At 47.1% G+C, this 24,008-nt stretch overlaps 1 protein-coding gene across 1 annotated transcript; it reads left to right on the top strand.

Moving 5' to 3' along the window:
- Positions 1–195: 195 nt before the first annotated feature.
- LOC108046939 (serine-rich adhesin for platelets) lies at positions 196–23,251 on the top strand. Its single transcript, XM_017126913.2, is given in 18 exon segments — positions 196–430; positions 2,238–2,315; positions 2,318–3,149; positions 3,617–3,902; positions 6,594–7,827; positions 8,528–9,407; positions 9,467–9,644; positions 9,905–10,079; positions 13,868–14,413; positions 14,789–16,570; positions 16,627–16,742; positions 17,005–17,013; positions 17,471–17,552; positions 18,337–19,011; positions 19,782–20,290; positions 20,416–21,165; positions 21,493–21,694; positions 21,764–23,251. Coding segments are annotated over 17 exon segments (8,418 nt in total). The 5' UTR covers positions 196–430; positions 2,238–2,240; the 3' UTR covers positions 21,851–23,251.
- The last annotated feature ends 757 nt before the right edge of the window (positions 23,252–24,008 follow it).

Consider the following 24,008-nt stretch of genomic DNA (forward strand, 5'->3'; position numbering starts at 1 on the left):
CGAATCGGAGCCAAAGAGAGCCTTAAACCACTTTCTCGCCCACTACTCTCTTTGCAGTGCTCTCTGGTGGTTGGTTTTCAACTTCGTTCGCCTTCGTGAGGACCTCGTTTTCCCTCGTGTGGCTTCGGCCTTCCAACCGAGCCTTTGCCGAAACGTGCGCCTGCGCAGATCATCATTTCCGTTTCTGACCTCGTGCCAAGCAGACACGTTGACTGCGAGCTAAGAAATTACACAAAACACTTTTGGCTTTAAGTACATATTTGGCTTATTTTTTTTTTCGTGCAAGAACTCTATCAAAATTTTGTGCGCAACATTCTTGTAAATATACTATACTCAGTTCAAATCAGTGCAGTAAATCAAGTTGAAACTATTGTATAAATCGAGCTGCAGTTATCCAGGCGACCTAGTCGCAAACAGATCAAGTTACCAGGTAAGTCTACACCCAACAAGTCATACAATCTGTGCCAAGGAAATGATCGATCCGATCTGATCCGTCCATTTAGATCGATCGATAGATCGCTCGATAAGCTCGGTTTCCGAAACGGCGGCACACCTGGAAGGGAAAAACAATTACGATCGCACCCATGAGGTAGTCGTGTTTGTCTTTGCTCTAGCTCTAATTTTAATTTACACAAAAAAAAAAACGAAGAAGGGACGTAAGTCCCTTACCCCTGGAGACAGAGAGATCAAGATCCAGATCTCGGGGCCCACAAGAAAAAAGGGGTGGTGCGTCTAATACATTTAATTTGTTGCTGTGTTTTTTTTCCCTCAACTTCTATTTTTTTTCCTACCACCCCGAGCTAATCCTCCGGGCACAAGTCACACACACACACGCACATCGTGCAAAGGATCTTGGGCTGGAAAGAAAATATTTTTTTTGCTCGCCTTTACCGGCTGCCTTTCCTCGTGCAATTTCGCCCGGCTTTTCATCTTATTCTGGGGCTGGGGTGACGTTTATGGATTACACGAAAACCCATTTTCCATCTCACTCTCTGCGAGAGACAATGGCCAGGATCTCTGGGACGATCCTTTGAGGCCCCTTTTGGCTTTGGCTTTGGCATTGCCTTTGCCGATTGCCGCATTTTTGCAAAATGGCATCATTACGCTGGGGCGTAATTGTTGCACGCACACACACACACGCATAGTTGAAAAGGATCACAGACCATAGAGCATCCTCGAAAGGACTCCTTTGGGCAGAAGGACCCGCTCAATTTTATGGTTGGCAACCGCAGCACAGAAATCTGTTAGGGAAATTAGCATAAGTTTAATTTCAATTTAAATGCAAACCTGAAATTCGCAAGGACAGCGGCGAAGGAAGGACCTGGCGTAGAACTCGTTTGCCGCAAAAACAATTTGCAAGCTTCCTGCTTTGTCCTGCACTTTGTTTGCTGTTTGCCAGTTCGCCTCCTTCATTTGTTGCCGTTGTTTTTTCTGCCTCGAAATTGTCTGGAAGAGTTCCCAAAAACCGAAGGACAGCAGAAGAGTGGGAAAGAACGAAACCAGATCGGAACCCGTCGCTCTGATCCCCTTGTTTGGCAGCCAGCTGCCAAGGACTAAGAACCAAGGACCAAGGACCGAGGTTTTAACCGAGCAGACATGATTTGCCAACAAGATCCGGAAAATCATCCAGAAAATTCTATTCTATATCCGTACATAGCAATGACTAACAGAAGTTTTAAGAAATATCTCACGATAAAAGAAAGCAAGCTAGAAAGTAGTAATCTGTGATATGTTACAATTCACATATATAAAGATTACTTGTTTTCATTGGCCAATTTTATACAAATTTCTAAGTTTTAATTCCCAATGTTAAATTAGAATATCATATATAATGTTTGCCTTTGTAATTATCTTTCGTCTGGCAGAAAAATTATGTTCTTATTTAATCTAGAATATTTAGATATAGCACAGCATCGATATTCTGTTTTCCTACGCTTTTAAAAAGTATTTCACGAGCTTGGAAATTTTTCCCGAAAGACTTCCCTTTCCCTACAATTCAACCAATGTACGAGTTTTATGACGTTGTATGAAAATTCTGATTTGACTTTTAAAATAACACAGAATATTCTGAAAGTTTACACAGGATAAAAAAGAGTGTTTAAAATATCCTTTAAAGAATTCCAATGAATATCCCAATTAGCCGAAGTGTTTTCCCCTTTCTTACCAAAATCCGAATTGATTAAGCCATGTCTTCCCACATTAACCAGGTTCTTTCGCCCTCTTTTTTTGTCTTTTAGGACATGCCAACCATGACACGGATGCATCGCCACTCCAGTTCCAGTGCCGTGGTGGAGGAGTCGCGTGGGCGGCGGCGGGGGGAGTGGGCGTACCAGGGGCAGGGGAGGCCAACAAGGAGAACTTCGGGGTGCACTTCATGAGCAGTCCCTTCGGCAATGCCAGCCTGATTGCCCTGCAGGACCTGAGCAATGTGCACGGGAAGAGTCCGCAGCGCAGGAGCTTCAGCGAGGGCAGTGGTCCCCGCCAGGCCACGCCCCAATTGGCGGCTCTGCGCTGCTTGCCCCGCACCACCGGCGGCGGTGGTGGTGCAGTGGGTGGTGCGGTCGGCGGCCTCGAAGACTCACAGCTGTCGTCGTCGCGAATGGGGGACACCACGCTGGACCGCATGCTGGACGCCATAATCGAATCGGCCAGGAAGGAAGTGAGGTGTGCGAAGCCACTGGGAACCGCTGGTGGCGCCACTGCACCATCCACCATTCTGGCGGATAACGGCGAGTGGAGCGAGACCAGTGTGCACGAGATGGAGGTGCGCACTCCCACCCACTTGAAGAGGCAGCGGGTGGTGCGGCGCAAGAACCCGCACAAGACCCACCAGGCCACCACCCAAACGCAGAGCCACCAGACCAAGAAGATGGAGCAACTGCAGCTGGTGCCCAGCACCAAACGCTGCCTGAGCTTCTCATCCAGCTCGGCATCGAGTGATTTGGATGAGGATGAGCAGCAGGTGGCCAAGAGGAGTTCGCTCGCCTCCTCCTCCTCCTCCTCCTCGGCCACGCCCCCCTCCCACAGCACCACCAGCAACAGTAGCAACAGCAACAGCAACAGTGGGGCTGATTTGGAGGCAAGCCAGCGGGGCAGCATCGATGTCAGCATTTCGTACGATGCCAAGGAGCAGCAACTAAATGTACATGGTGAGTTCCAGGGGCCCACCCAGAATCCCAACTCGTTCTGTTTCAATATCGTTTAGAAATTCAGTTTTTGGTGACTCTAACTAGTATCGCTATACATTAACTAATGTTCAAGAAAGCACTCCTGAACATAATGAAAAATGTTGATTATCCTCAAAGGTCTTTTTGCATAAAAAAAGAGTACATACCCGCCACATTTCAAATACCCAACTAGGTATATTATTTGCTTTTTACTATCCTCTCAGTACCTCAATAGAATTTAATATTGCCAATGAATTTAATTTAGTTTCCCAGAGTAAACCATGAAAATAGAAATGCTAGCCAAGGGCTAAATATATACCCAGCAAAGGCAACTCAATTACGTTAGATGGGATTATCAGGGAAGTGGAGTGCCCCTCATTCTGGGCGGCAAACTCAAGAGATTCATTGCCCAACTCACCTGCTAATTGCTCCTGTTTTCTCCGTTGCAGTGATTCGCTGTCGGGACTTGCAGCGTTCCCATGGCAGTGGCAATGGCAGCATAAATGCCTACGTCAAGGTGGCTCTGTCCGGCGGACCCCACCACCAGCCACAACCCGGATGCGGAGCACACTCGTCCGGGGGCAGCATGAACTCCGGATACCAACGCACCGCCGTCCATCGGCACTCGGGTCGTCCGTACTTCGATCAGCGGTTCAGCTTCCCGATTTCCAGTGGCGAGGAGACCAATGGCCAGCATCTACAGTTGGCCGTGTGGCATCGGGATCGCCATTTAAAGTGAGTACGAGTACGGTCGAAAGCCAAGAAAACAACAAGAAAGTAACCCCTAAAAGTGAAGGAGTGCACGTTAAAAATTTAGTTGTTATTATTCAGGGATGTCTAGAATTTTATATTAATTCCATTTATTATAAATGGTATTATTGGAAATATATCCAAAGTTGTTAAAAATAACAATTCAAAGAAACTTTTCAATATAATTCCTATTATTATTCAACACCAAAAACATTTGCAGTTAAACGTAATATAAATTTGCTAATATCCGATATATAAATAGGTAGTTTTCCAAATTAAAATAGTATTAATAATTAATAATAATTATACAAGGAAACAGTGCTTGATTGCCATAAAATATGACCAGATTGACCCCCATCCGATATCCGTATTTTTGCGCGTGCCATCATCGTTCGCCGTTCTTCGTCCTGTTCCAAGTCATTCACCCCTAAACGTTTATCGGTGGGAGTTCTGGAAGGGAATGGACTAGGGGTGGGGGTGTTGAGTGAGAAGGGGGAGGGGGTCCTACTCCACAGACAGGCAAAAGACCAAGTCTGGTTAATTGTGGCGCTCTTCCTGGCCTCGTGGCGTCTCCAGCGCCTTTCACATTTCGCCTTTCGCATGCCTAGTGCATTTCCTGCACATAAACAAGCGCTCGGCCCTTTTCCCCGGACTTTCCAGTATTCCAGCGCGGGCGCACTGGATCGGGGACGCTCTTCCAGCGACTTTCCCGGGCTGACCTGCGCTGCTCTGTGTTTGCTCGACGTTTTCCCAGCTCAGTTCCCGTTACTTAGTCCGAGTGGCAAGCTCGCGTGAAAGGCGACGAATAACGGCGAACGGCAGAACGGCTGGCAACGCTCGAAAACGCAGGAAATCGAGGCAAAGTAAGCCTAAAACGAATTTATGTCCTGCGGTCCTCAAAAAAAGGCTTTAATATCGCACTTTTTTTGTTTACCTTTTTTGAGAAGTGTCCTTAACGTAGTGTTAATTTCTAGTGCCCAAAAAAGTATGCAACGAAATCTTATATAACTGTGTATGTGTGTTCTCACATGGAAAGTGTAGCATAATTTCGGGCATGCTGCTAAACAAATTGCGAACAGGAAGTGGAAGTCCTGCGTGTGCGAGTGTGTGTGCGTGTGTGTGTGCGAGTGCGTGCTCATGGGTATCTGTGTAAGGGCTTTTCGCACCATGCTTCAAAGTTAATTAAAATTCAAGGACATTCAGGAGTGTGGTACTTGGGAAATAATAAAGAAAAGTGGTCAAGTCCTAAGTTTAATGCCAAATCGATGCGAGTGGTTAAGGCGATTATGCAATAATCACCAGCTCACGCACACACACGCCCCCTTCCCTCCTTCTTCCCTTTCTTTTTTTTTGCCTTTTTTTTGTACTGTCAGCAGCTAATTGAAGTGGCCAACTAACTAAATGTACACCCGGGAACCATATCACCTATTCCATTTTCCTGCCTCACACGCACCTGCCTTTATTTGCTGGCCATGCATAATTTACCATCCACCTGAGTTGTGAAAATAGTCTAGGCCAAAAAGGAACGTTTTAAGTCAATTTACAAAACGACTGGCGGCTGAATAATTTATGGCCAGCTTTTCGGCACAAGGTAGAGGTGGTGCAAGTTCGAAAACCCCACATTTTTAATGCACCTCCCAACTGACAGCTGCGATTGCAATCGCCCCAAAAAAATAAAACAGCAGAGAAACAACAAAAAATATATGGAAACCCCCGGACTCCGCACGGAAAATCAATAAAAGTGACCCAAATACGCGCGCCAACTTCAGCTAAAGTGGCCAGTGGAAGAAGCAGCAGACAGAGCCTCAAGCCACTGTCATACCACCCACTTGCCACCCACTCTGCCACCCACTGTGCCACCCAACCACCCAACAAATTGGCCGGGCCAAGCGCATTTCCGGGCCACATGTACGGTTATACGTACTTTGTGGCATGTGGAAATGTGGAATGTGGCAGCAGCTTAGGGCCGCTAATTGATTTATGTCACGTACGACCAGGAAAACTGGGTGCCACGGATTGGATCAGCTGTGGGCGAGCCACCTTCAGTCGCCCATAAATAGACAATGTCCAACAGACGTTGCAACGTGACGCAAACTGACCGAAATCGGCATTAGTATTATCTAAAGGCAATTGCGAGGAGCCAAGGATTTCGGCGGACAAGCAGCTCGTATATATTTAATGGCCATATTAGTTTTCTCAGTTTGTCGAATGCCTTCAACTATCCATTTGATCCAATCATCCGCTATCAAATATTCAGGGGACTTCTGGAAACCTCGAAAAGTTTTCAAAAAGGAGGCGGAATTCAATTGAATGTTAAGGCCTGGTGTAATAAACGATTTTCTAACTTTCCTTCGCAATATGACTCTAAATTACCAAAAATCATTAAAAGTGTTAGGTATTTAGAGTTGTAGCTTGATTATTATCATTTTACAATTATGCGCTAACATCGTTTATATTTTGTAATTTAGCAAGCAAGAACTTTCGTCAATCAACTAAAGACATTTAAATATAATATTAAAAGGCTGAGATAGTCTACATAAACATTCAGATAATCTCAGATAATGCCTAGGTATTTTAAGTATATTTTACACTAACAAGGTTAGGAATTCGTAATTATTTTGATGTTTTTCTTGAGTACAACCGGAGCTAACTTATTTGTTTTCTATTATCTTACAGACGCAGCGAGTTCCTGGGCTGCAGCAGTTTTCCACTGACTGAGTTAGTGCATCCTGAGGCGGGAATTACCGCAGGATCCTACAAATTGCAGGCGCAGGCATGTCCTCCGCCTAATCATCGCCAGAGTCAACCCAAAGCCAACGCGGGCAAGGATCGGAAGCAGGAAGTGGAAGAGGAACCGGAAGCGGAAGCGAACAGGGATCAGGATCACCAAGAGTACTTCCCCGCAGAAATGGCAGCCGCCACCACAGTCACGCCTCAAAAACCCGTAGCCACTGGATCCGGATCGGGATCGATTTCGGCAGCTATGCCACTAAACGACGAGGTGATCAGCATCAGCATTGACAGCATGGGCAAGGAGGATCCCCTGCTGCCCCAGCAGCCCCAACAGCCCATGAAGCTGAGCAAGAAGGCACTCCACCAGCGAGATGCCGACGAGAATCTCTTTCTGAGGTTCCTGGAACTGGATCCCCCGGCGGATGGGAATGCGAACAGTACAACCCAGCCACCGACGACGGGCTCCCAATCTTCGGCATCGAAAGCCAACGAGAGCAATGCCAATCACCTGAACGGATCCACCGGCCGAAGACAGTCCACCATGCCCCCAAGTGGGGGATCCAGCGGAGGTGGAGGAGGAGGAGGAGGAGCAACCCGGCAGCAGCCAGGACGAACTCCCTTCACGATGACCAAAAGACTAACGCGAACCGAGGAGCGGGGCTTTGGATTCTCCATTGTGTGGACCCATCCGCCGCGCGTGGAGAAAATCGAGGCGGGACTCTCGGCCGATCGGTGCGGCATCCTGCCCGGCGACTATGTGATCTTTGTGGACAAACACAATGTGGTCACGATGCCCGAGGCTGATGTTCTGAATTTGATACGATCGCAGGGCTCGTCCTTGACGTTGGAGATTTTCAGAAGGTCAGGCGCGGGCGCCACAACAATCACGACGGACCTGGGCCACCAGAACAATGCCAATATGAGCGCCAGCAGATTGGGCATGGGCGTGGGCATGGGAGTGGGCGTGGCGGTGGGATTGGGCAGCGAGGAGCACACGCTGGCCACCACCACCACCGCAACCACCACCGTGATGAGTCTGCAGAGGACGCAGAGCTCGAGGATGCAGCCGGTGGGCAATAGCTTGAGCCGACCGGCCACCGCCTGCTCGGGCACCACTTCCTCCATCGAGGCGGCCAAGAGGAGACTCCACCTGCCGCAGGTCACCTTCAGCAAGGAGGTAGGCAAGGGTGTCTTCGTCTAAGGATCACTTATATATTATTTTATTTTTTTCATTTTTCGTGTCTTTGTGTACATACTTATTTGTTAAGTTTTAATATCTAAGCTAACGCCATGCTGGTTATCATTACTATAATCTAATTATTTGCCCTTTTTTTTGCCTAGCCGAGGCCTCTAATTTGTTTGAGAGTCCTTAAGCTCCCTGCGACCCCACAACGCTTGACAATAAACTTTTTTTTCGATCCCAAGCTTTTGAGTTTTTCATTTTTTATTGGTTTTACACAACATTGGCTTTGCAAACACCATATTTTCTATACATGGGTTTTAGCTAAGCCTTTTTTTGACCCTCAACCTATAATGCATTTCTTTGTTCTGCTTTATGTATTTCAAAACGTCTTTATATGTAATTTTTATGTAGAAAGTTAAAAAACAAACGTTTTATTTTTCTTGTGATTTAAAAAATAAATACATTTGTCTTTTAAAAATGTATAAAACAGCTTAAAACCACTTAATTTCAAAGAGAACCCCTTTTCATTGCATTTTTTGAAGCTTCTAAATGAGGCACATCAATTTTATTAATTTTTAGTTCTGCTAAATTTTGTAACAACATGGTCCTTCTACTGAACTATGCCCTCCGGAATTCAATGAATTTTGTTGTATTTTTAAGACCAATAATCTTTTACCTCTCTCAATGCCAACAGTCGATTGTGCCCATTACGGACAACCGTCGGCGCTTCCTGCTGCAGTTGATTAGCCGGGAACAAAACTTCACGGCTGCCCTGCACTTCGGAGTGGATCGATTTGTCCAGCCGCTGGTGGAGAGAAAGGACCTGATCTCCCCAAACGATCACCGCACCTTGTTCCAGAACATCGACGAGCTGCTGAGGATTGCGGAGGACATCCTGGAGCAACTGTGCAGCAGTGATCAGCAGGATCAGGAGCCGCACATGAACTTCGCCTCGCGCGTTTACCTTTCGAAAACTACAGCCATTTGTGCGGCGTACAAGAAGTACTGCAATGGAATCAAACGGGCAGATTGCGTTTTGGTCAACAAATCCCGGCAGACGGGGTCAGAGTTCATTGCTTTCATTACGGAACCGGCAGTTCCGCGTAAGAGGCCAGATCTCACCATGTTCATCCATCGACCACTGCAACATTTCCGCGAGATCCTCAAGCTGATGCAGTTGCTCGCCGGGAATTGCCATGTGGACACCGAGGAGCACAAGAACTTTAGCACGGTCATCAACGAGCTGCAGGCCGCCTATCGGGAGATCACCGTGAGCAGTGGCCTGATGGAGCCGCTGGGCGAAGGTCGTCCCCTGTTAACCCTCCAGGATCTGGAGTCGCGAATGGTCTTCACCAAATGCAAGCCCTTCACCCTGGCCGTTCAAGGTCGCCAGTGGATCTTCGGTGGTGACCTGTCCCGGGTCGAGGGACGCTCGGTGAAACCCTATTGGACCCTGCTCTTCAGTGATATCATAGTATTCGCGAAGGTCAGTCGGGATCGAGTCCTGTTCATCACGGAGGAGCCCATTCCCATCGCCAATGTGGTGGACTCTTGTTTCCACATGCGCAAGAAAAGTGAGTGGCAGTTCTGATTTGTACCCTTCCCGACTTGATTTCGTGCTTATCCCTCTTAGCCACCGAGTTCCGTCTGACAGTGGATCCTAATGGGCGTCTGGCGGAGAGTCCCACGGGTTACTGTGCCCCCGATCTCACCCGCACTCCGAAAAGAGGAGCCCGTCGCAAGAGCCTCATTCTGAGGGCACCCTCGTTGGAACTGAAGGCCGTCTGGCAGAATCTGCTCCAGCGTCAGATGTAAGTTACTCAATTTTTGCTTTTTCTAAAAACCCTTCGAGTAATTTCCAAATGTACTTAGTTGTCTTACTTTCATATCAAATTTGTGTGCTTATTGTTTTTGTGACCGATTATGTTTGCTTAAAGCATTTGCCATACTCAATGACTTTTACAAGTTTTGTTTTCTATAACTGCTTAAGTGTAGTTTTTCCATAAGTTTTATATTTATATTTTTTAGCGTAGAGAGAGAGTAGTCACTTATGCCATAAATATTTCCTTAGATTTCTAGTAAATGCCGCTCTGGGCTCCACGCCTTTGTCCAGTCCCTTGGACTCGCCGGACGTCCTTAACACCCTGGTGCCGCTGAGCGATATCGGACTGACCACCGCCTCGATGGGATCGATGAAGCTGCCCTCGCTGGACAGCATCCACCTGAAGCAGCAGCAGAAACAGCAGGTGCGTCTCTTTCGCAGCAAGCGCTTGGACAGCGGTGATTCGTACGAGAATCTTCAGCGGCTGGCCAGTGCGGTGCGGCACCACTGTGCCAGCACCACCACGAGCAGCGCCACCCAGACGCAGTCGCATCCCCAGCCGCCCCTGTGCACCACCTCGCTGCCCTCGCGCACCACCTCGCCCGCCCGCAACCACCACCATCCGGGTCACCAAGGTCATGTGGGTGGTTCGGTGCCCAACGGAGTGGGTGGTGGTGGTGGTGGCGGGGGTTTGGGTTTGGGTGGCTCGTTTCTGAGCAGCAGCGCCAGCTTGATCCAGACCCAGTCGCAGGTCCACACCCAGACCCTCAACCATTCGCAGACCCACTCGCAGACCCAAACCTCCGTTCTGTCCCTGTCCAGTTGCAAGTGCCTGACGGCCATTCCGGAGGTGAGCAGTGAGCCAGCAGCCACGAACCCGGCACATCCCTCCCAGAAGCTCCTCGAGTTCAGCCTGAGTTCGGTGGGTCGGTCGTTTATCGATGAGTCCGGCGGAGTGGTCGGTGGTCAGGTGTCGTTGACGACGCCAGAGACGCCCACGCCCAATATTTCACCCACCACCTCGCAGCCCTGCAACTCGGATGCCTTCTCCAATGACTTTGTGGCCACGTCCACGAGTGGAAAGGCGGCGAACATACCGCTGGCTGAATTCGGGGGGTCCTGGGATCTGCTGGAGCTCGATCTCCAGCTGCACGAGGTCAATCTGGATCCCTGCTACGACACCGATGTGGAGGAGTGCATCTTCCTGGGCGACGAGGAGGAGAGGGAGGGCATCGAGGGCCAGGGACACGACGAGGACAGTGACGAGGACGACAGCGTGGTGGTGGACGATCCCTTCGGCATGCTACCCACCAGACCGACGCCGCCGGACTCGCTGGACCTGTGATTTGACTTCTGGCTGCAGTCAGACCCCCCCGTTAACAGCCCTTTGCCGCACAATCTTTGAATCTCGACGAGCTTACTCAACTATATTACCACTGATCTACCCAAGAACCTCTCAATATCTCTCTATATATATCCCGCTCAACCGCCGTTTTGCTCTGCTTTTGCCTCAGCTTTGGGCCAAGTTTCCCATACAGTCGAAACTCTTTCACTATAGTGGCATTTTCTCTTTGGCAGATTGGGGATTGACTTTGCCAGGATATCAGATTAAAAACAGAATAGTGAGATAAAACCGAGTGACACCCAAATAGCAAAGGAGATTAAAGAACGTATCGCCTGGATATTGAAACATTTTTGACATTTCGGAGGTGTCACGAACTTTAAAAACCACTAAAATGGATTGTTTATCGTCAACCGTTTTATGTGATTTCGTACCTTTGGGGATTTCTGTGGCACACCGTTCTCCTCAGGTAGAGAAAGTTATCCCGTTTGCGACGCTCCTTTAAATGTCAAAGCTTTTTAGATCCAGGCGATGCATTTGCCTTTAATTGACTCTAATTGCGAGTGAGAAGTGACAATTATCCGTGAATTGTACATAGACATATAACCATCGCTCTCTACGTGTATGTTTCTCTGTTGTGTATTGTATATACTCGTGTATTGACACCCATACCATATAACCCTGACCGTAAATGGTATTCGTTCCATCCAAGTCGATTTTGAATCGAGTGTAAATAGCAGAAAACCGTGAAGACGACAGCAGAGACGAAGATTCGATGACGATTGTATGTGTGTAACGCTAGTACTTAGCTCTTTTTAGTAATATATATATATGCGATTGAAACTTTTTTGCCAATCCATTGAGAAAACAAAAACAAAAACAAAAGAAACGAGAAAACCCAAATGAAATTATACTAATGTTAATATTGCTTCCATTTTGTAGCCAAATTGAAAACCTATTGATTATTGTTATTGCTGTTGTTATCCTACATTAGCCTAGTCCTAGTTTATCCCGACTTCCCCGAAATTCTCGACTCGGATCGGATCCTCCTCGTATGCTAAGTTGAACCATTAGCCAAATTTCTTGTAGACTCGCTCGATTACTCGATTTACCTAGTTAAGTTTAACTCGATTGGCCAGAACAAATTGAAATCAAAATCTAAATCAAAATCCAAGTTGTATATATACTACTTCCCTATATACAAACACCCGTATAAATTGTTACATAGTATCAGTATGTGTATCTTGCTCAGTCGGAGGACTTTTGGCTGGATGGCAAACCATATTTTCGACTTTATGTATCTGATCGATCTATCGACGTCAATTATCTATGACAAGCACTTTGTTGCCTTTGAAAGTCTATCCTCAAGCTAACCACATACATATATTTACGTATTAGTATATAAACCAGCACTCGATTGTCTTTGCACAGTGGGAAGAAGTGGAAGTAGTTTGTTTGAGTATTATTTCTAGATGTTTCCTAGACAACTTTTTAGCTTATACTTAGCTTTTTTTAAATTGTTGATAATATTATAACATATTAGTGATAAAAAGATTAGTTATCTTATTATGAAACCTAGAACTTATCATCCATTTCCAAAGTTTTAAAGTTGAACCACTTTTCTTAACCCTTTGCAACTTGGCCCACAGTGCGGATTCAGTTTTGTGCAGAAGCCATCCAGCCAGGAGTTTAAATGTAGCATACACACAGACACACAGACACCCACACACCCACACCAACAAAGCAACGCCCACACAGATACACTCGCACACACACCTGCACACAGACATCTATTGCAAATTTTAACTGATTGTTGAATATCAAGCATACGCCGCGTTGTATTTTGCGGTTCGGTTTTTGTGTGTGCCTTGAGCAGTAAACAACAAATTTCTATACATATACATACATACATATTTAGATTCATATTCTGTAAGCTTTATGTACGTCTAGAAGTTTTCGATTTATTGTTTTTCGACATTTTACATAACACGAGAGGATCGAAAATCGACTATCGATTTATCGAGCCGTTTGAGATTGAGATTGCGAAGAGAAACGATGAATTCAAATAATAATAAAAACCAAATGATTCTTTGACTAAAAACGCTTGTAATGTTCTTTTTATTTCACTTAAAAAAAAAAACACTAAGGAAAGAAAACCAAAAAAATGAAACCAACTAGAAACCCACCGAGCACTCACTGAATTACCATATAGCTCCGCATAAACAGATCCTGATCAAACCTGCGATTCAAGGAAAAAAGAAAAACAAAAATCTTTTTCAAACAAAGAGAAAAACAATCAAGAACCAAAATTGATAAATTAAAAATTGTGATGGACTCAATTTTAGTTTTAAGTTCAAATTGCTTCTTTCTATTCTCAAAACTGTTTTTTAACTTCCATTGCTTATTAGTTGTTTGTTGTGTGACTGTACCCGCTCCTGTTTACCGTTGTCTCGTGTCTTATATAATACATTTATCTTTTGCAAAATCCTTTAGTCCCTTTTAGCCCGAATTCCATTGTTATCCAAGAGCAAGCGTTTTTAATCAAAGATGGACTGAGATTTTTCTTTCCGTTCCGTTTCTCCGCTTCGCAAAAAAAGAGTTCTCTCAGCTAAAGTCAAAACCAACTGCAAAGCCAAAAGCAAAGCAAAAGCAAACGCAAGCACAAAGCAAGGCCCGAGCAAAGCTAAAGCAAAAGCAAAAGCAAAAAGCAAATGAGCCCATCACAAATTTTAATTTGCCAAACGATAGGCGGGTGGCAGTGGGTGGTGCTGGTGGTGCGGTGGTTAGAGCCCAAGCTCAAGGTCAAGATCAAGGTCCCCGGGTCCAGGTAACGTATTATTTACTTTATCTTTGCCGGATCTTTCCAGCAGCGCAACAACAATGCTCATGCCAACGCCCACTCCGCCGGAGGAGTGGCCACCGAAAGATCCGCAGATCGATCCCACGGCCACAGCCATGGAGTCCATGGTGGGCACGTGGAGCAGATCGAGCTGCTGATCGACGAGAAGTGCCGCATCCTGAACAAGACGGGCACCCCCAAGTCGAGTGCCCTGCACCTGGCCAACTGGATGAAGGGCCAGCTGGACAAGCAGCAGCAGCAGGCTCGACTGGCGGCCATTGCGCGATCGCAGGAGAATGTGAGCGCCGAGGACGAGCAGCTGATCTTCAACAGCGACAGCGAGCAGGACGAGCGGATCACCTACTGGACGCGTCAGCAGCTGGAGAAGCGCACCAAGGAGCTCAATCTGGCCAAGGAGAATGGCGGCCTGTCGGCGAAGCCCAACTTCGGAGGCAAACGGTTGAGCGGCGTCGAGGAGCTGAGCATGAGTGCCACCTCGGATATATACTCCACGTCGGAGGCGGAGGGCGTGACCAGCGTGATCAGTCAGTCGCACAGCACAACATCGGACAGCCAGGTAAGCTGGGGATTAGTTCGCTATTCGTTCGGCCCCAAAAGTATGCTATAAAGAACAGAAAACTTCAGTCAAAAGGACCTTTGGTACAAATAGTTTATTCTTTTGTAAACTTTGTGGGTAACAATATCAGAAGGATAACCCACGTTTCCATTTATCGATCCATGTTTTGCGTTTGATTATCCATTTAGTCTTTTCGGGAGTTAAAATCACATCAAATTTGATTCTTTTTGTTAATTGAGTAATCATCATGGTAAAACCTAACAGGGATGTTTATAGAAAAAATAAAGTCCTGCTTGTGCTCGTACCAGAATATGCTAACCCTGCTTTTTCGCCCCACCAACTTCTCCCTGTACGCTTTCTATTCCCGCCTGCCAGATCACCGTACGCTCGAGCCCCATTGTACTGGACAAGCTGGCCGTTTGCCGCCATTGCCACAAGAATTGCCAGCAAAGCGGACCGGGCGGAGCTCGTCCTGGCGGCGGAGGAGGAGTGAACAACTCCAGTTCCGCGCCCGTCCTGCTCTGCAATTCCCTGAAGGTGCAGCACAGCCAGTCCTCGCCGAATCGCTGTTGCAAACTGAACAATGGCATTGCGGGGGCCGCGGAATTGGTTAGCCCAAGAGGGGGCAATCGAACCGGAACCGGGACCGGAACAGGTAGCGTGACCAGCATGTCCAGTAGCACCATTACGGGGGAGCTGTCCTCCAAGGTGGTGGCCAGTAGCAGTCGCCGGGAAACCGGTGACACCGAAAGCGATGTGGCCCAACTGATAACCGACGAAATATCCCAATCCCAATCAGAGGCGACGGATGACAGCGTCGGTGCGATGCCCAACAGTAGTAGCAGTGCCGGCGAAGGCACGATCCCCCCAGCCAGCAGCGGCGTCTCCAAAGTACGTCATCTAGATCCTCCAGTCACAGTCACAGCATCACCCATGCCCAATGGTCACTGCTCCGCCGGCGGAGGTTCACCCAAGCCGCTGCCCCCACCACGTCGCACCCGCATTGTGGCCCAAATGTGCCAGGAGCCACTGAGGCCCAAGGCCAACCAGCAGGTCAAGGCCATTGTGACCATCACGGAGACGGCCAGGATAATGCGGAGCAGTCCAACGAAGGGATCGGGATCGGGATCGGGTTCGGTTAGTGGTAGTGTTGGTGCAGGTGGTTCCCCCGCCAAATTTGCCGCCTGCAATTGCCGCTGCACTCCGGAGGACTTTACGCACGCCCAACTCTCGCCGGACAAGATGGAGCACCAGACGTGCAAGCTACTGGAGTCGCCAAAGCAAACGGCCACCACACTGCAGCAGAAACAGGACGATGAGCAGTTGTCCCTGATGCTCATCGGTCTGGCCCAATTCGCCCCGGCCGCCAAACTTTGTGGACAGGAGAGGATCGTCAAGGAGGAGAGCGGTACACCCACGATAGCTGTGGTCCCACCCACTCCCGATTCGGTGCTCACCAAGACCAGCACTCATGTGTGGGACAACAGCGGTTGCTCCTCGAACGGTGGGGGAACCTCGACCACCAGCACCGCCACCACCACAACGAAGCAGCCCAGACAGGCCATCATTGAGAATATACCGGAGGATTCGTGTGATGAATCCCCCTTGGACGAGGAACCACCCTATCGACCCATGAGCAGTGCTCTCCGGCGATTTGGCACCATGTCTAGCCTAGAAAAACTACCCTCCGACGATCGAATGGACGAGGCTGACGAGCTGGAAGATGACTTGGAGCCCTATACACCGAATGGCCACGATGCAGATAGTCCCCAAAATGAGGAAGATGACGAAGATGCTGGTTCTGATCGAGCTTTGGTGCAGAACGTCAACGACTTGGGCGCCTCGACTTCATCGGGGGTAATGGTCAATGGCGAGGTCCTGGCCAGTGGAGCGTGGACAAATCGGGCAGGAGCCTATGTCTCTGACAAGATGTCCTTTTTCGAGGAGTCGCGGGCTTTCATAGACAAATACTTGGGTCGCTGGAATGCCGGCGACTCGCAACAGCAGCAACAGGGAAACGCTTCGGAGACGGATGAGCAGATGGACGAGTGCACCTCGGGAGCCACCAGTGGTGAAGAGGTTTGGGGCACGCCCACCAGTGGCGGGGATAACGACGATCAGGACATGCAGCTGATCAATTCGGAGAACACGCATTCGGTGAGTTTTTTGTTTACATTTTTAGTGGCTATTATTAATGAAGATAACATATATAGTCGCCCACCAAGTCGAGTACCTCTTTGAATGACGACGATGACACCGAACTGATGATGGACGAGCTGTTAATGGCGCCACCGATGACGGCCAGCACGATTCGAGGATTGCTGCCACGGTATGTAGGTTGCGAGGAGAAATTCCGGACTAGTTCGGCACTCCGAGAACCAAAGACACGACCCACCAATAATCACACACAGCTGGTAGAGAAACCATAGGCAGCCGATCTCTAACTGTAAACCAACCATTATAACGAGTATCTCGATATATATCTACCATATTTAGTATAGCTTAGTCTAGTGCCTCCATTGATCCTATTGTTAATAAGAATACGAATTTTCTTTTTTTCGTGTACTCCTTTGGAAACTTTCTTTTCGTAGCTTTTACAGGTGTTTATTCTTTCGTTTCCATTCGTTTCACACACTCACACACACACATTTATGTCACCCAATCCTAAATTCGATTCGAATCAGTGTCATATATTGTATTCCTATCTGTAACCTCTATATATATTAATAACTAGTTTTGCTCACTCATTTGCGGGCTAGTCCTAGACCTAGTCTTAGTCATATAGTCATAGTCAGGCCGAGAATGAGGGGAGGGGGGGTCATATCTTTGTAGCTTACTCCTCTATATTTACATATATCTACCAACCGTATTTACTTATAACTTCAACTAAGTTTTGCTCAATTCAAAATTGATATATCATTTATGCCATCGACACACAATCAACACATCGATCGACTATTGCTAAATTCCAATTGAAATTCGTTTGCATACGCCATACACACGTATTATCGAAATCGTATATCGTATATCGTATCCGTATATCGTATATCGACGTAGACGTCGCCTTGAGCCCCTTTTTGAGGAGGAGACGGAGAGCGACGAAGAGAAGACGCAGCAGGACAGCGATGACGTCAAAAAGGTGGGTCGTTATTACAGCAAATTCCAGACACACGCCCCAAAACCAAAAAAAGGCCACTGTGTTTCGTTCCAATCGAAATGCAACCGTGTTCAGTGCTCGCGTTCCGATCCAACTTTGCATTCCGCTGCATGGCAAACTACAGTGAACAGTGGGCAACTGTACCCAAGCACCCAAAAAGAGCGAGAGGGAGAGATAAATCCGCCCGACAGGGATTATCTCCCGTCTGCTATAAATCTCTAGATATAATCCACCTGCATGTAGCCCTAGTCACTCAATGAACTAACTTTTGAACTTACCTTGGTTTGTTTTTCTATTTTGTCTGTACTTTCATAAACCATCGACTGCAACTCGTTCATCTCCATCTTCATCGATCAATTAATCAATCTCAACCAATCAATCACGCTAACATGTTTTGACTTTGTATGTTAACTGTACTATTTTTGCCTGTCTGCTCATTGTGTTTTGTAAATCGTTGTTGCTAAATACAAATACTTGTACTTGCATAGAAGGTCGTAGTGAAATTAGTGAAGCTTTAGCCCATCCTGCAATACTGCGAGCTCATCAACATCACACGTCCGGACAGGATTGACGACCAACCACCACCTCCGAACTAACCCAATCGATCCGATCTCGCTGTCGAAATTCCGTACTGCAAACGAACCAACCGACCACCTCGACCACCACATCCTCATCCACATCCACATCAAAACGGCGCCAACCGCTAGCAGGAATCTCTTTCCCAACCAGAATTGATTAGTTGAATTCTATTCCCAACAATTGGTAGGGGGAAGCAACGACCAATGGCCACTACCTAGAGGATTCGGCTGGAAGTTCAAGCGACAGCGAGGCGGCGCCACCAGTCCCGCCACCAGCTCCTCGGCCAGTGGTGCCGGATCGGGAGGAGGATCCGTCGGCGGAGGACCTGCAGGAGGAGGACGATCCGGATGTGGCGGTGACGGAGGACCAGGAGGATACACACTCCAGCGTGGAGCGGCTGCATCCGAATCTGGCCACGAGTGCGATGGGGCCGCGTCCCTTACTCACCACCCGCCTCCTGCCCACCACGGCCATCGATCCTCAGCCGCCGGCGCCGGTAATGGTGGCCTCATCCTGCGAGTATCTGCTCGATCAGCGCCCCTCGAGCGGATCAGGACGCGAATTCGCCGCCGGGAGCAGCAGCTCCACGACGACGCCATCCTCTCGGCCGACGCCTCCTTCTCCGGCGAAGCCAGCAGTGATACTGATGCCGATGCCGACCGAGATGATGATGACGACGATGACGACGACGACGCCGAATCGAGCTCCCTCATCGATTACTACAATAACCAGCAGCGCGAGCGGCACTACGAACTCCGGCGGCAGAGCCAGCGGCAGGCCTCCGAGATTTGTGCCGCCGCCTCCGCCTCCACGTCGCTTGCTCCTCACGCAGACCGATCTAAGCGCTGCCCAGGGCAAAACGGTGAGTACCCAGTGCAAATATGGAATCCGACCTCTTTTAAATCAGATCTTAACCGGTTAAGCACTAGCATATGAAGCCACTTCTCGAAAATTTGGAAAGGGGTTTCTCGAAAAAAAAAAACTAAGATTTAAAAACAGATTTTTAGAGAACTAAACCACAATCATTTTAGAGTATGCCACTTTGAAATCGGATGTCGGTAAGAAAAGTTAGGGGCTTTGAAGTGCAGGATTTAGGTCACTTTTCTGCAAGCCCATTTTTCTAAAATTTGGAAAGGGGTTACATTGCTTAAAATGATGAAAATTCGACCCAAAAACAAAAAAAAAACTGGAAACACAGTTTTTTAGGGAATGAAAACACAATCATTTTAAAGTATGCCACTTTGAAATCCGATGTCCGTAACAAAAGTTATGGGCTAAGAAGTGCAGGTTTTAGGTCACTTTTCTGCATGCCCATTTTTCTAAAATTTGAAAAGAGGTTACATTGCTTAAAATTATGAAAAATCGACACAAAAAAAAAAAAAAAACTGAAAACACAGATTTTTAGAGAAATGGGCCACAATCATTTTAAAGAATGCCACTTTGAAATCCGATGTCCGTAACAAAAGTTATGGGCTAAGAAGTGCAGGTTTTAGGTCACTTTTCTGCATAGCCAGGTTCAAATTTTGGCAAATTCCCTTTTTTTTTACATTTTAAAAGGGCTTCAAGGCTAAAAATAATAAACCAGCTCAATTGTTCACTTTAAATTTTGTCCCGTACTGATCGCATTTTTAGGAGCCACCTCAAAGAAAATCTGGCGCTACTGCTGACAGTGGCTCCTCGGCGGTTGTCGGCGGCGCCGCCAGTGCTTCGGACCCAATCGCTACCGGGTCAAGGACAACGCCATCAACGCCGAGTACCAGCAGCTCGGCGGCGGCGGTGGGGGTGGGGGTGTTGCCAAAACGACCGTCGTCAACGATAATCGAGACCTGCCTGCTGGGGGCACCCAGGCCCGTCTCAGCCACTTCATCAGCAACAGTCTCGAGGACGGCAAAGCCGATCCGCCCGAGTCCCTCCACCACCCACCAGCAGCCATCGCAGCCGAGGGGGCAGAGCAGCCCAGCTGCAGTGGCTCCACCACCGCCGGCGGCACCGCCACCAGACGCACCCGCTGCCCCAGCGCTCCACGCTGGATGCGGTCTAAGCCCAAGGCTGGAAATGCGGCTGGCCCTCAACCACGATATCCTCGGGGACGAGGACTTGATCTGCTACGAGCCTGGTCCCGATCTAACAACTATTCTGGGGTGAGTTGGAAGGATGGAGGGGTTTTCAGGCGATGGGAGTTCAAAATCAGTAGAGCTCTTTTGCTATGTCCTTATTTTGTAAGGAATTTTTGTTGGTAAAGAAATAAAGCATTTCCCCTTTGCAGGCACGACCTCTCCACATTTCATCGTCTGACGGGTCGCGATTTATTGAGTCGTTCAGCCACGAACAGGGTGCAGCCAAAAGAGGCTGTCATATCGTACTCTCAACAACGCAACTCAAAGATGGACACGCCGACGGTGAACCGCCGGCCCCGCCCCCTCTCAGCGGGCGCCTTGAGCGGCACCACCACCAGCACCAACAACAATCACAGTCGCAGCAGCAGCAGCCACGGCAGCAGTCCGCTCGCCGGTGGTTTAACCCGTGCCGCCGCCGAGCAAGTGGGTCAACTGCAGCACCAGGTGGTGGTGGTGCAGCCAGGTGGTGGATCTGCTGGTCGAGTCGTCGGCGGGAACGGAAACGCCGGCGACAACAACACCGCCTGCAGCTCCAACAGAGGCGGGAGCAAATTAGGCGATCTGGAAATCTTAGCGAGACGCGAGAAGATATACTCCATGTCTCAATCGAGGAGTGGCTGTCGAGTCAGGGAGACGACATCCACATCCACAATGTCCACAACGACAACGACGACGACGAGCACGACCACTCTGGTGGCCATGGCTACGGAGATGCGTTCGGGGATGGATTCGGGGAGACGCGACTCTTCCTGGCCCAAACGAGCAGCTGCAGCAGCCTCTCTGACGAGGACGAGGAGTACTACTTCGATGGACGGAGCGGGAGCCATCAGTACCACAACCACAACAACAATGACTGAGGAGGCATTCCTCGAGACCGAAGTGGGCAGATCGAAGCGATTGTGAGTATAAGTTAGGAAATCTTCTAGATATTGAATAGAGTTTGAAATATAACGAAGAATTTTAAGTGAAAATGCTACCTAATAGTTGGAAAAATAAAATATAGAGAGAAGGACTATGAAAAAAATAAATATTACATATATATACATATGTTTATTAAATCTGCAAATTAAAAATCAATATCTCAGGAAACCGAATGCTTGCTTTCTATATTTTAAATACTGATATAAGAAGTTAAGAGAAAAACTGATCCAAATATTATAGTGTTTAATGCTTAAAGGCGTATTATGAGAGCAACAAATTAACAAAAATGTATAATTTAACTGCAGAATAAACTTCATAAAGCGCCGCAACTCTGAGATAACCGCCAGTAGCACCAGCAGCACTCCCAACTTCTCCGACGGCGCCTTTGGCGAACAGCCCCATCCGAGCCACAGCCAAAGCAGTCTTCTTCTCCAGAAGCTGTCGCCGGGTCAGACGCAGGCTCAGGATTCAGTGGAGATGGCCCAGATGTCGCCGCGCAAGGATAACGTAAGCAGGCTATGAGTACTTTAAGAGAGCAGTAATCTTCTAATACAAGGCTATTTTTGTTGGTTCCAGGACAAGCCATCACTGAACCGACGCCTGTGGAAGCAGATCACCAAACGCCGACGCACCAACTCCGTGTCCCAAATAGTCGCAGGCTAGGGAATCACCACTTTTCGCCTCTGTTACTGTTACTAACTGTGTTCTGTGGGTAGATTTTAGCTAAGCATCTCAAGAGCATCGATTAGCGATGATCAATGATCGATGATCGATAACCATTTGCACGGGACAGCCCGTCGATAGGCAGTAATCAACTGTAACCATATCACGGTGATCTTAACGGGCTGTCCCACCGAAAGAACTGGCAAAATGCAAAACCAAACACTTAGTAGTACGTTAAGTTTTTTGATACGACTTTGTAGCTAGCGAATCCCCGGATCGCAACGATCTCGGGCAGCTCTAGGCGTCCAATTGCGTCCAAAAACGATAAGCGATAAACGATAAACGATAAAACGATTAATATCGATTCTCCTGCCAGTAGAGCCAAGGAACCGAGTCCCAGCCAAATAATATATAGACAACGAATGGCAGTCAGTTGGTAATACTGGGCACACTCACTCACTCCAAAATAGGCAAAACAGACATTTTAGACATTAAAAACATAACACATAACACTTGCAGTCCAGCCAAATGAATTAGGATCTAGAGGAGTTCGTACACTCACTATTTTTTAGAGATCATAATTATGTCTTAAAGCTTAGCAGTTTCGGGTTTTTGTTGCGGGATTGAGACAGTGAAATTGCCTTACGTATCCAATGAACTATTGTATGGGTAGCTTAACGTAGTAGTCTTTATACACATAACATTTACAGCCTCAGCAGTTCGTAGTAGTCAGTCGTTAGTTGTCGGTCGTAATACAATTTTTAGTACTTAAATTCCACGTTTTTCTCAACTATTTACAAACGGTAATTTTGCATCAGTTAGATCTTATATATATATATAAATATATAGGGAAACTTGGTAGTTCATTTCACATTGAAATTGATATTGGAATTGGAATCGGAATCGAGGAATAGCACGAAAATTGTTGAAAGCTAACAAATTATACGAATTAATAACAAACGATCAAGTACATTTATTAGCTTTAATAGAAAATCTAATATATATACATGGATCTAAATAGTTCTAGTTATAGTTATATAATTGACATATATGAAATACTTTTGAATAGTGAGTACGCGATCGAGTTATTAGGCATTTATCACTCGCATTCACTCAAGGCATTCATTGATCCAGCACCGTTTACACCACGTGAGATATTAAGTACTTTACTTTGTAAACTCACACACACACAATGGATTTTATGTATATGGCTACAGAGGTATGCATTACATCTACGCCATGCATTAATTTTTTTGGTCGAAATTTGTATTTTATCAGAGTAGTTGGGTGCCGAAATGAATTTCTCTTGAAATTCGATAAGAAATTCAATTATTTAAAGAACAAATTCCGAAGACAAGCATCTACATAAAATTAATATACAATAAATCAAAATCGAATGCATCACCATTGTGTTTTTTGTATTTCATTCCCTGGGAGAACCTATATATATTAACATTCGTATACTTCTAGCTTGTGAAGGCAAAGCTTCCAACGTGATCAACAGCTGAAATTCAACTGAGAACCGCGTGTATTAATAAACGCAGTTTGTAATACCCTTTCCGATTTTAGATTTTATTCCCGCACTTTAAAAATAACAATTACATCTTGCTATTTAACTTTAATTCTGATCATGTATACTTTATTTTATAATTTTCATAAAATAAACTTAAATGAATATCTTTGAATAGATATTTTAATTTGTTTTAGACGCATTTTTTTTCTATTTTTTTTTTTTTATTGGTGATTTCATAGCTCTTGAAACTTTTTTTTTTTTTGATAACCTCATAGCTCCTGGAACTTCTTCAATAAAATTAGCTATTTTCCCCGATTCAAAGTTCTGGGTGCAAGGGGAGTACCCTTTGTTGGGGAGGGTGCTCCTACAAAAAATGTTGGTCAAATTAATTGTAATTCCCGTGGAGCTGGGTAGCTGGGTAGCTGGGTTGGGCTGCTCGTGGGCTCCGTGTGCGTGCGCCCGGTTAATGCACATTCCCAAGATCGCGGGATGGGGAGGTGGTGAGGTGGGTTTTCGGGGGGTGGATGGGTGGTGGTGGTGGAGCGGCCGAACAGTTCAGCTCTCCCTCTCTTCGCCGTCAGCTGGTGACCGCCGCTGCTACCGAGCTACTGAGCAACTGCAGCTGAGCCTCAGTCAGCTTTCAGC

Source organism: Drosophila rhopaloa, unplaced genomic scaffold (genome assembly GCF_018152115.1).
Source record: "Drosophila rhopaloa isolate 14029-0021.01 unplaced genomic scaffold, ASM1815211v1 contig_3, whole genome shotgun sequence".
NCBI classification, from domain to species: domain Eukaryota; kingdom Metazoa; phylum Arthropoda; class Insecta; order Diptera; family Drosophilidae; genus Drosophila; species Drosophila rhopaloa.